The sequence below is a fragment of the Pelophylax lessonae genome, assembly GCF_965119305.1.
Source record: "Pelophylax lessonae genome assembly, chromosome: 4".
NCBI lineage: Eukaryota > Metazoa > Chordata > Amphibia > Anura > Ranidae > Pelophylax > Pelophylax lessonae.
The window spans coordinates 341,766,584-341,780,362 of NC_138771.1; the positions used below are offsets into that span (position 1 = coordinate 341,766,584).

The following is a 13,779-nucleotide window of genomic DNA, read 5'->3' on the forward strand; positions in this document are numbered from 1 at the left end:
TCAGGAAAGCAAATTTCCTCTCACCTTAGTGGGGGGCCAGGGGACTGTTGCTGCTTCCCCCGAGGGGGGTGATTTGGCTACTGTTGTGGCTAACCTTGCTGCTCAGGTGCAAATGCTTGTGGCTGCTCAATCCACAAAACGGCCCAGAGTTTCAATTTCCTCTGATTCAGAGGGTGATGGTGATGGGGCTGCTATGGCTGGGGTCTCCTTATCGGGGTCCCGTTCGTCCCTGGACCTTGTAGGGTCTGAAGTGGAGGCTGAGGTTGAAGGGGTTGATAATTCCCCCCCTGGCTCGTCTGAAGAGCTTGCACTCATGGATGACTTGGTTGCTTCTATCAAACAAACACTGCGTTTGCAGGATGAGCCTTGTCCTCCTACTGTCCTGGCATCTTATGGGACGCAGCGAAGACGCAAATCATCGCAGGTTTTTCCTTGCACTGAGGATTTTCAGCGCACCGTTAGTGAACATTGGCGCATTATACGGAAGCCTTTTGCTGTGCCTAGTAGGTTCAAGCTACGTTATCCTTTCACACCCGCGACTGATGAACGTTGGTGTGTGCCACCTCCGGTGGATCACGCGGTGGCAGTTTTGCATAAATCTACTGCGATTCCGGCAGAGGATACCCCGGTGTTCCGGGATGCCACGGGCAGGAGGCTGGAGTCTCTTGCACGCCATACTTGCTCGGTTACCGATTCCATGCTGAAAGCTATTTTTGCTTCACTTATGGCAGCTCAGGCTGTCGCGGATTGGACGCAGGTGCTCAGGCGCGTCCTGGTGGCTGACTCTGCCCCTCCAGCGACGTTGCTATGGTGGATCATATCCATCAGGGTGTCATGTATTTGTGTGCTGCGGACTTAGATATAGTCCCTTTTGGCTGCACGTGTGCACAGCGTGGCGGTGTTGACACGCCGCCTGATTTGGCTGAAATGTTGGTCTGTGGACCAAGCTTCTCGCAAAACTTTAACAAATCTACCCTATACGGGATCTCGCCTTTTTGGCGAACCCTTGGATACACTGATAAAGGGGATCACGGGGGGTGAGAGCACGCTCTTGCCCCAATCCCACAAGGCTAGGGTTGCTCATGGTAAGAAGCTTGCTTCTTTTAGACCCTCTCAGGGGTCCTTTCGTGCCTTTCGGTCACAATATAAGGGAAAACCCTTCAAAGGTCACGGCTCACAAAAGAAGCAGAGATCGAGTTTCTCTCCCGGCCGGCGAGCAGATTTTTTCCTTCAAATCTTCAACTGTCTCCGGAACGTTTGCGGGATCAGCACCTGGCGGTGCGGGACCTGCGGGCTCAGGGAGTGGGGGTTCCGGTGCCTCATCGGGACAGATTTCGGGGGTTCTATTAAAATCTGTTCACTGTGCCCAGGAAGGAGGGCAAGGTACGTCCAATTCTGGACTTAAAAGCTCTGAACCGCTTGTGTGGGTTCGCAAGTTACACATGGAATCCCTGCGGTCGGTGGTGGCTGCCCTGGTTCCGGGGGAATTCATGGCCTCCATCGTTTTGAGGGATGCATACCTTCACATCCCCGTTTTCGAGGGTCACCAGAGGTACCTTCGATTCCCCATTGCGGAGGATCATTGCCAGTTCGTGGCCTTACCCTTTGGTCTCGCTTCGGCTCCGCGGGTGTTCACCAAGGTGCTTGCACCGGTTCTGGCTTTGTTGAGAGCCCAGGGCTTCTCTGTGCTGGGGTATCTGGACGACATTCTGGTTCGGTCTGCGACCAGTCAGGGTCTGGTGAAGGACCTGTCCGTCACGATGCAAACTCTACAGGAGTTTGGTTGGACGATAAACTTTCCAAAATCGACGCTGTGCCCGTCGGTTCGTCTTCCCTGCCTGGGAATGATCCTGGACTCGGTCCAGGCGAAGGTCTTCCTACCGGACGACAAACTCAGGACGCTTCAGGAAGTAGTCAGGTCCCTCAGGGACAATCAGTGCTCGTCCCTGCGGACGGGTATGAGGTGTTTGGGATTGATGGTCTCGGCTTTTGAGGCGATTCCCTTCGCCCAATTTCACACGCGTGGTCTCCAAGCGGAGATCCTGTCCAGGTGGGACGGGCGACCGAAATCTCTGGATCTCCAGATTTCGTTGAGTCATCGTACCAGAAGGGATCTTCTGTGGTGGCTACAGTCCCCGGCGGTGTCGGGGGGCAAGTCTTTTCATCCTTTCTCATGGACGGTGATCACCACGGATGCCAGCCTGTCGGGCTGGGGTGGTGTTCTGGGCGTTCTGTCCGCCCAGGGAACTTGGTCGGAGGAGGAATCCTCCCTTCCGATCAACATTCTGGAATTGCGAGTGATAAATCTCTGCCCTCGCCGTGGGACGGACAGGCTGCAGGGCCGTCCGGTTCAGGTGCAGACGGACAATGCCACAGCGGTGGCCTACATCAACCACCAAGGGGGCACCAGGAGTGCCCGAGCGGCTCGGGAGGTGGCCGACATTCTGTCTTGGGCCGAGACGCACGTCTCGGCGATAACGGCGGTTCACATTCCGGGGGTGGAGGACTGGCAGGCGGATTATCTGAGTCGCCAGACCTTGGACCAGGGAGAATGGTCCCTCCACCCGGATGTCTTCCAGATGTTGTGCGCGATCCTCGGGCAGACGCGTCAGACGCATTGGTAACTCCGTGGCATCAGTATCGGCTGATGTATGCATTTCCACCGATTCAACTGCTGTCCAGGTTCCTTCGCAGGTTGACCTCGGAACCGCACACGGTGATTCTAGTGGCACCAGACTGGCCTCGCCGGTCTTGGTACACAGACCTCGTGAATCTGGCGGTCGACGCTCCGTGGCGTCTGCCTCTTCGAAAAGATCTTCTGTCTCAAGGACCGATTTTTCATCCTGCTTTACAGTCGTTGGCTTTGACGGCCTGGCTGGTGAATCCGAGGTCCTGAAGGGTAGGGGTCTATCCCCGGAGGTCATTCACACTCTGATCAACGCGAGGAAGTCTTCCTCGGGGAATGTCTACTACCGTACTTGGAAGGCCTATTTTGCCTGGTGTGAGTCCAGGGGGTATCCCCCTCGCTCATACTCGGTGTCTAGGGTGTTGTCTTTCCTTCAAACGGGTGTGGACCAGCGTTGGCGTTGGCTACTATCAAGGGCCAGGTTTCTGCGCTGGCCGTTCTTTTTCAACGCCCTGTGGCGTCTAACCCCTTGGTTAGCACTTTTGTTCAAGGGGTGCGGCATCTGGTCCTTCCTAGGAGGGAACTTTTGCCTCCATGGGACTTGAACCTTGTTCTGTCCGTATTGCAACACGCTCTTTCTGAACAGATCAGGAAGATCTCGTTTTTCTATGTTGTCCAAGAAGGTCGCGTTTTTTGGTGGCGATCACTTCGGCTCGCAGGGTGTCGGAGCTGGCAGCTTTGTCCTGCAGATCTCCGTATTTGGTCATTCACTTGGATAAGGTGGTCTTGCGACCTAACCCTTCTTTTCTTCCGAAGAGGATCTCGGAATTTCACCTCGATGAGGACGTTGTCTTGCCTTCGCTCTGCGCAAAGCCTAAACATCCAAAGGAGGTGGATTTGCGCTCCTTGGATGTTGTTCGGGCGATCAGGGTTTACCTGAAATCGCCGGAATCTTTTCACGAGTCGGATTCTTTATTTGTCCTTCCGGAGGGATCTCGGAAGGGCTTGGCGGCGTCAGCTTCTACCATCGCCAAATGGATCAGACAGACCATTGCACAGGCCTATGCTCTGAAGGGGAAAGTTCCCCCCATGCCTGTGAGGGCGCACTCTACCAGATCTTTGAGTACGTCTTGGGCCTGTCGTCATTGGGCTTCTGTGGCCCAGGTGTGTAAGGCGGCGACTTGGTCGTCCGTTCTCACCTTCTCAAAATTCTACTAGGTGGATGTTCAGGCATCGGCAGATGCTTCCTTTGGCCGCAAGGTTCTTAGTGCGGCGGTACCTTAGGGTCCCTTGTTTTTGGGCCCTTGGCTGTTTGGGATGTCGTTTATCCCTAGGTTATTTGTTTTTTCCTGGGTTGTTGCTCCTGTTGAGCAAGTTTTTTTCATGCTACCCAGCGGGTTTCCTTCCTTTGGCAAGGTTCCTCTGTTTCTGCTGTGGAGACTGCGTTGCCTTAGGCGCGGCTGTGTTTCCCACCCCTCATGTTTGTACTGCTTTGGGACGTCCCCATTGTGATGAATATGAAGAGGCGGCGACTGTCGGAGGACGTAAGAGAAAACTGAATTTTTGTAAAATCTTACCTGTAAAATTCCTTTTCTCTGGGTCCTCCGACAGTCGCCGCCCCCGCCCCTCTTTTGGGGTTTGGTTATATACTCCTACTGCTATTCTACTGAAACTGAGGTATGGTTACAGGAAGTAGGAGGGTATTGACTGAGGGGACCACCCCCCGGGGGTGGGATATGTTAAAAGCTTTAATATTGACATATTCTGTTGCCTAGCTATTCCTACGGAGCAAAGGTCAATTACCCCATTGTGACGAATATGAAGAGGCGGCGACTGTCGGAGGACTCAGAGAAAGGAATTTTACAGGTAAGATTTTACAAAAATTCCGTTTTTTTTTAATTGGTCCTATGTAATATTCGAATTTTCGGAGATACTGAATTTTGGGTTTTTCACTAGCTGTAAGCCATAATCATCAAAATTAAAAGTAAGAAATGCTTGAAATGTATCACTCTGTGTGTAACACAGCTATATAAAATATGAGTTTCACTTTTTGAATTGAATTACTGAAATAAATTAACTTTTTGATAATATTCTAATTGTGTGTGTGTGTGTGTGTGTATAATAAAAAATTAAAGGAGCACTTTTTAATCAGGGTATAGCATCAAGTCAATTAAACTCCTGAGATATTGATCTGGCCAGTTAACAATGGATGCACTAGATGGGCAACAATGAAACAACCCATACACAGAAAGGGATGTCTTTGGGGTCACCTAATGGCCAATCAACCCAATAAAGGGGGGAGGTTATACCTACAATTGTGTATACCAAATGGTCAATTGTCGACCGGGGAACAACGCAACCTATTTCAATCAATGCAATAAAGGAGAAACAGAAGTGCCAATAGACACCCCTGCAAGTGGTTGCAAAAAACGGGCTCAACACTGGTTTAAATTAATAATTTAAATTGAAGACAAAGAGATTGGCATAAAAGGTCAGTCACTAAATCCTACTACTGACTGGGTAATGACCTGTGAAGGCGCTTCCAACTGATGTACCACACCAATGTACACAAAAACACAAGTGGACCCAGACCACTCCACTCTGCACTCTGACTCCCACCCTATGCTATCCTTAGCATCAATATACACATTTGGTAAGCGAACCATGGGTACCATGAAACACAAAATTAAAGAAATAAGGTTGTTATTGTGGGGTGGGTCGGTCATAAATTCATAAAGTTCACCATCTTCTCACTCGTTGGGCTTCGAGGAGACCTTGTTTCCACGAGGCTTGTACACCTTGGAGGAAAACATGATTGTTTAGTAACTGTTAATGGATCGAACAGCCAGTTTATGGAGATAAGAAATCCCCAAATAGCCTATCAATGGCCGCAAGCAAAGTCCGGCCTCCAAGCAGTGTATCATGCAGCTCACTTGGGCACTCCGTGAGCATAGAGAACCAGTAAATGCAGGAAAATGGACACTGGATCCCAGCTTTGAATAAACTCTATCCACAACTTGTAAATATAGGGTACACAGCTTTGTAGATTATACCCCAGTAAGTCCTCTGTACATGTGCCGGCATATATCTGTAGAATTCAGGCTACCGCCTGTAAATCAGAGTCATCCTTATATCACTTCATATACGTTTGGCTATGCTGGCGATGAACTGGGTTAGAAGTTGTAGACAAGGGGCTGCAAAGTGTCCTGAGTTACACCCTGCACAGAGCTCAGTGGCAGTATCTCAACCCAAACAGCACCCTTAGGACTCCATATATGACCAGCCTCAAAGGGGCTTGTAGCATGAAGGCACTAGTGAACTAGGACCTGGTCAGAGACCACTGGGCCGGGAGCACTTAAAGCTGCATTGGAACACAGTCTATCGTGGAATACAAGCAGTGGCTGTGATGGATCTTTTACCAGCCCAGTGTCAGACTATGAATTGCTGTTTCATATATGGAGGCATCCTGGTCATTGCAGGCCTTACTGATGTAAAAAAATACACTGATGATGATAAAATACCACCAAAGGAATGCTCTATTTTTGTGTTCAAGTGTGAACCACTGTGCGATACGATTCTACTGCGGCTCAAAAAAAGCCTCCTGTGCGTGTTTGGTGCGGATACAGTGCGAATTCAGCCATACAAAGTGTATAGCTGAACTCGCATCCGCACATGAGTTTGCATGTAATTAGGAGCAGTGCGCTCCAAATTACATGCGATCTCCGCAAACGCGGAAGTCTGAACCGGCACTTGGTAAACTAGAATTCCTTCAGCTAGCATGTTTGTTGAGGACAAAAAATAGAATCGAACTATATACGGTATATGTGTCTTACTTATCTACAAGTGGCATATATTGCTATGGGGTATAGTTACACCAGCATTCATTGTTGTTTTTTTTTCCTTAGTGGAAGTATGGACCTAAATATCACTGTTGCTTAAAAACATGCACCCCCTTCTACCTATGCTGCATGCATTTAGAAAAGAGAGCAGTATAAATACCCTCCCTTCTAGATTGTAAGCTCTAACGAGCAGGGCCCTCTAGTTCCTCCTGTATTGAATTGTATTGTAACTGTATTGTCTTCCCTCACATTGTAAAGCGCTGCGCAAACTGTTGGCGCTATATAAATCCTGTATAATAATAAATACTTTTCTTTTGAATCATCTCGTTGTGGTCATGTGATCCAGAAGCAGTAACTTTCTGTCAGGGAGCGCACAATAGTGGGGCTGACTTCCCAAAGCTCTAATGCCACTAGCTGACTTCAGCTTGCCCCTCCGTGGTTGGCACTCCCTCCCCTGCAGCAGCTGCTCACTGACACAAGGGAGAGCTGTAGCTACTGGACTGTATGATCACACCAAAGCAGATTTAAAAAAGGTATTAATACTGCTCTCTTTTCTTTTACTGAGATTTTATTAAAGTTTTGCAATAAAACAAGAGAAATAAGGCGGTACAGAAACTAAGTATACACCTAAAATATCAGTACACGTTGTACAAGTATTGCTCCACAAATGTAAAATGAAAGCAGCAACAATCGAATACTATAACAGAATATGGGTAAGACAGGACATACGGAAAATCAATTTGTGAGGATAAGTTGAGCGTCTGAGACAGGGGTCCTCAAACTTTTTAACCACTTCCCCACTGCTCACTGTGCTGCTACTGCGGCACAGTGGCTCGTTATCGTCTGGCGACGTAGGTCTACGTCACCAGACATTCTCCCCTCTCCGCGGCACACTCCCGCTGTTTTCAGTCACAGCGGGAGTCGGGCCAGGGGAGGAGCGGCGGCGATCGCCGCTGCTCTTCCCCGATCGTCGGGGAATCTAGTTTGGAGATCCGCCCGTAAACAGAGCGGGCGGATCTCTTCAGTGACAAGGAGTGACAAATTGCAGTGTTCAGCATAGCTGAACATGCGATCTGTCCTTATGTCACTCAGTCACCTCCCCCCCACACGTTAGTAAGCACCAGGCATACATTAACCCCTCCCTCTCCAATAAAATTAACCCCTTCCCTGCCAGTGTCATTTTTACAGTAACAGTGCATATATATAGCACTGATTACTGCAGTAATGTCACTGGTACCCCCAAAAATGTCAGTCAAGGGTCCGATCTGTCTGCCGCAATGTCGCAGTCCCGCAAAAAAACGCAGATCGCCGCCATTACGCGTTAAAAAAAACCCACCAAAAATGACAGAAATCTTTCCCTTTGTTAGTAAACGCAATAACTTTTGTGCAAACCAATCAAAATACGCTTATTGTGATTTTTTTTTTTTTACCAAACATAGGTAGCAGAAAAAAAATTGGCCAAAAATTTAAAAAAAATTAGATTTTTACATTTTTTTTGGGGGGGAATTTCACATAAAAAAATGTTAAAAATATTGTTATTTTTTCAAAATAAACGCTCTTTTTTTGTTTATAGCGCAAAAATTTAAAATCGCACAGGTGATCAAATACCACCAAAAGAAAGCTCTGTTAGTGGGGAGAAAAAGGACGTAAATTTCGTTTGGGTACAGCGTCGCACGACCGCGCAATTGTCAGTTAAAGAGGAAGTAAACCCTCCTCAGGAAGTTGTACCTATAGGTAAGCCTATGTTAAGGCTTACCTATAGGTACTGTAAATATCTCCTAAACCTGTACCGTTTAGGAGATATTTACATTTGATGCAGCCAGTGACGTCACTGGCGCATGCGCTCTGAAGGAACGGCAGATCGTGCCGTTCCTTCAGAGCCCTGTGCCGTGACCGTTGGCTCCCGCGCGCGTGCGCGGGAGTGACGTCACCGCGGCTCCGGCCAATCAGATGGCCGGATGCCGCGATCCCGGAAGACGGGCGACTGTACATGTCGCCCGTCATAGAGGTAAGAGAGCGGCGCGGCGAGGGCTCGTTCTAAGGTAAGTATTTGATAATGAGCTAGTATGCGATGCATACTAGCTCATTATGTCTTTATCTTTCAGGATGTAAAGAAAAGAAAAAAAAAATTATCGGTTTACAACCTCTTTAAAGTCGCACATCGCCAAATCGCAAAAAGTGGCCCAGACGTAAGACAGCAAAATCCTCCAGTGGTAAAGTGGTTAAACAGGGGGCCAGTTCACTGTTCCACAGACGCTGTTGGGGGGTAGACTACAGTTTGAAAAAAAAATATGAACAAATTCCAAATCACATATTTTATTTGTAGTGCACAAAAAACAGTACAGTTTTTTAAAACCATAGCCTCAGGAACTAAAGTGCAAGCAGTGCAGACAAGTCTCTGTATGAACCCTTCAGAGCTGAAGACCTGACTCCCCCAACTAGTGAATGACTACAAGTTCCAGCATGAACCCACAAGCTCTAAGGGGTCACATTCTTAAATCTCTGGGGCTCATGCTGGGACTTATAGCCCTTCACTAGTTTGGGGGCTGTCATGTCCTCAGCTCTGAAGGGTTCATACTGGGACTAGAAGTCCTTCACTTTTGGGGGGGGGTCACATTATTATATTTCATGTTTATTTCATTCTTAAATCTCTGGGACTCATGTTGGGACTTGTAGTCCTTCACTAATTGGGAGGGGTTGTCATGTCCTCAGCTCAGAGGGGCTCATGCTGGAACTTGCAGTCCTTCACTTTTAGGAAGTTCATACCTCCCAAAAGTAATGGACTTCAAGTCCCAGCATGAACCCCTGAGATCTAAGGATCAATGTTTTTTGGAACGGAACAGAACCCTATTTTTCTTCCGTTTAGAAAACGGAAAGGACGCAAAATCGGATGTCAGCGGTGTCATCCGCTGACATCCGCAATCCCATAGACATACATTATGTCCGTATATCATCCGCAAACGGATGGGATGATATGCGGACATACGGACCAGATGACACAAGTGTCATCCGTGTCCGTAAGAAAAAAAAAAAAGTGCCGAAGCGGACCCAAATACGGTCCGCCCCGTGTGAAAGGAGCCTTAGGCGAATTACAAAGTTTTTCTACTGTGGTACTTTGTTCCAGCCTGATTGGCGTTCTCTGTCTCAGGGGCCTCCTCCCGGTGTTTCCATGGCTGTGGTCAGGAGGGAACAGTCCTGCACAGGAGGACTTTCTGTAAAATAAAGCGGTTTTGGATCTGCACAAACAATTTTATCTATTCCCTCACTCAGGTGAATCCAACCAAGACCCACAGCAGGCCCTTATAGGAAAGCTGGTGGAGGGAATACTGGGATATGTAAAATGCCTGATTGCATTTATTTTCACCTAGCAAGGATTTCCATTGCACAGTCCTGGGAATCGCCTATGGTCCCCTAAAGAACAAACTGACATGGATTATGATCCGTGAACGCATGATGCTATTCTCCATGACAAGCTGGCCTACTTCGAGAAAACATGAATCCCTGTATAAAATATCTCTCAGGAACCCTCCTGATCTGAACAGAGGGATACTTAAAGTAGATAGAGGGTGCAAGTCTTGTATCTTTTTCTTTTTCCTTTACTTTTTCTTTTTTTTTCCCCTCTCCTCTTCCTTCTGCATGCTTGTTTAACTCTTATGCCATTGTTGGTCCTATGTGACTTTTTTCATGTGCATTGGAGAAGTGTTAGTAGAGGTCCACGGAATCCTATGGGTTGTAGTTAACTACATGATACAACTTGAATCAACATAGTATTGTTTCTTAATGATTATGTTATTGCTGTTTCCAGTGTGTTTAGGTTTTATGCCAATTACAGCCCTATTACCTGACCAAATATTAGGAGGTTACTTATAGGCTGTCTAATATTTGCTGACTCTTTTCTGCAACCGTTACTATATGTCACGGCTGACCAAGAAATTAGTATTGTACCTTTTTGTTGTTTCTCTTAATACTAATAAAAATTATTGGAAAAGAAAATGTGTGTGTGTATACAATATCTCACAAAAGTGAGTACACCCCTCACATTTTTGTAAATATTTTATTATATCTTTTCATATGACAACACTGAAGAAATTTCACTTTGCTACAATATAAAGTAGTGAGTGCACAGCTTGTATAACAGTGTAAATTTGCTGTCCCCTCAAAATACCTCAACACACAGCCATTAATGTCTAAACCGCTGGCAACAAAAGTAAGTACACCCTTAAGTGAAAATGTCCAAATTGGGCCCAAAGTGTCAACATTTTGTGTGGCCGCCATTTATTTTCCAACACTGCCTTAACCCTCTTGAGCATGGAGTTCACCAGAGCTTCACAGGTTGCCACTGGAGTCCTCTTCCACTCCTCTATGGCGACATCATGGAGCTGGTGGATGTTCAAGACCTTGAGCTTCTCCACCTTCCATTTGAGGATGCCCCACAGATGCTAAATATGGTTTAGGCCTGGAGACATGCTTGGCCAGTCCATTACCTTTACCCTCAGCTTTGTTAGCAAGGCAGTGGTCGTCTTGAAGGTGAGTTTGGGGTCATTATCATATTGGAATACTGCCCTTCCACCCAGTCTCCAAAGGGAGTTGATCATGCTCTGCTTCAAAATGTCACAGTACATGTTGGTATTCATGATTTCCTAAATGAACTGTAGCTTCCCAGTGCCAGCAGCACTCATGCAGCCCCAGACCATGACACTCCCACAACCATGCTTGACTGTAGGCCATGCAGATCAAAGACCAATTTGATGCAGTGTGTGGCGTATGGTCTGAGCACTGACAGGCTGACCCCCCACCCCTTCAACCTCTGCAGCAATGCTGGCAGCACTTATACATCTATTTCCCAAAGATAACCTCTGGATAGGACGCTGAGCACATGCACTTAAACTCTTTGGCCAACAATGGTGAGGCCTATTCTAAGTGGAACCTGTCCTGTTAAAATGCTGTATGGTCTTGGCCACCGTGCTGCAGCTCAGTTCCAGGGTCTTGGCAATCTTCTTATAACCTTTATGTAGAGCAACAATTCTTTCCTTCAGATCCTCAGAGAGTTCTTTGTCATGAGGTGCCATGTTGAACTTCCAGTGACCAGTATGAGAGAGTGAGAGCAATAACACCAAATTTAACACAGCTGCTCCCCATGCACACCTGAACCCTTGTAACGAGTCACATGACACAGGGGAGGAAAAATGGCTAATTGGACCTAATTTGGACTTTTACCACTTAGGGGTGTACTCCCTTTTGTTGCCAGAGGTTTAGACAATAATGGCTGTGTGTTGAGTTATTTTGAGGGGACAGCAAATGTACACTGTTATACAAGCTGTACACTCACTACTTTACATTGTAGCAAAGTGTCATTTCGTCAGTGTTGTCACATGAAAAGATATAATAAAATATTTTAAAAAATGTGAGGGGTGTACACACTTGTGTGAGATAACTATCTGTTTCTTATAGAAATCATGGACAGCACTAGAATAATAATAACATTATACTATATCTGTATAGAAGCAGAATTGTCACCCAATCCCATATAGAAGCAGAATTGTCACCCAATCCCAGCTTAAGAATCTTCGTCAACCCTGAAATATAAATATTAGCACCATTAAAAACACAAATAGCACTAGAATAATAATAACATTGTACTATATCTGTATAGAAGCAGAATTGTCACCCAATCCCATATAGAAGCAGAATTGTCACCCAATCCCAGCTTAAGAATCTTCGTCAACCCTGAAATGTAAATATTAGCACCATGAATAATATTAGAAATATTATAATTCATATCCTTATGGATATTGTCAATACTTCCCCTTGGCATCAGCCGCTGGCATTATAGTTGAATTTTTAGTAGTGTGCAGGAATCAGTTTTTTGGCACCACTTCAATTGCTATGGTTGTACCACTGGGTCCAAAAGAGTTTAAGGTTGTAAATGGGACCCGTAGCAATATACAGCTGATAAAGGTGACTTAGGGCTTTTCATTTTTGCAGCTGACCATCCATCCCTAGGTAGCATTGTCTTGCTTCTGTCCAATTCACCATTAGAACTAGAGATGTGGAGCTCCACAGAGACCTTAAATGAATAATTATTTGATTTTTCATTATTTATTACCATCTCTTGACCCCCAGACATTTCCAAACCCCTTTGTGACCCCTGGACCATTTTATAGACCCCTTGGATAGTCCCATCAACCCTTTGGGGGTCCACCATATTGACCACTTTGGGGAACACTGGACTAGCTTGTAGGCCTTGTCCTTAGCTGCTTGTCTACAGTGGCTGTGTATGGCCGGTGAGCAGAACCAAGCTAAAACCATCATGTTTTAGAGAAGGGCATAAAGATACTTTTTTGACTAATAAAGATTTTTTTATTTTTTCAAGGCGTGGGATTGTGCAGCCAGGACTCACTGAAGATGAATTGTGGAGAGCCAAGTATGTATATGATTCTGCCTTTCACCCTGACACTGGTGAAAAGATGATACTGATTGGAAGGATGTCAGCTCAAGTACCAATGAACATGACCATCACTGGTTGCATGATGACCTTTTATAGGTAAGACACAAAATATACTTTTTGTCTGTTCCCCTATAAAAATTAAAGAAGAAGGTAAAAATACTTGGCAAATCTCTCAGGAAACTCTGCACCAAAACACTTGTCCCTGTTAAAACCAGTGCTGTGGTTCCTAAGCAGAATTGTGGAATAGATGGCCCCACCCACTGCTATCCGATGATGCTGAACAAAGGAGACAAGCTTTTGACTGACTGCACAGAGGGTAGGGGGCGGTACGGACACACAAGGCTGGGCCGGCAACCTCCCTTAGCACCCTTTCGGTTCTGTAGCCATGCCTCCTTTGCTAACCAAACCATAGCACCAATTTTAATGGGGACAAGAACCATGTGCACAGGGTCTCCTAGGGAATTTAATTAGCCTTTCTAACTTCTGATGAGAGTTATTCTTTCAAGACCTCATGCACACAGGGCGTCTGGTAAGCTCCTCTGAACGCCAGAACTCCTGGCAGGAAAAATGCTGCTTAAGCACTTGCCGACCGACCGCAGTATATATACTGTGAAAGGACGGCTCTATTGCGCAAAACAACGTACATGTACGTCCTTTCGCAAAATAGCCAGTGGGAGCACGTACGCAAATTGGCCAGAGGGAGAACAAATCAGTGGGTCCAGCAGATGTGATGTCCGCCCGCCATCCGCAATCACTCCCCGAACTGTCTGTCAGAGATGAACACAGTGATCTTGTGTTCCTACTATTTAGGAACACAGATCTCTGTGTTCATCTAGTGAGTCCACTCCCAACACAGTCAGAAAGCA

At 46.6% G+C, this 13,779-nt stretch overlaps 1 protein-coding gene across 1 annotated transcript in view; it reads left to right on the forward strand.

Moving 5' to 3' along the window:
- The window catches only part of SFXN1 (sideroflexin 1), a 96,217-nt gene that overhangs the window by 20,243 nt on the left and 62,195 nt on the right, over window positions 1–13,779 (forward strand). Inside the window, exon 3 of the mRNA XM_082256213.1 lies at window positions 12,839–13,009. Coding sequence (XP_082112339.1) covers window positions 12,839–13,009 — 171 coding nt within the window. The remainder of the gene's footprint in view (window positions 1–12,838; window positions 13,010–13,779) is intronic.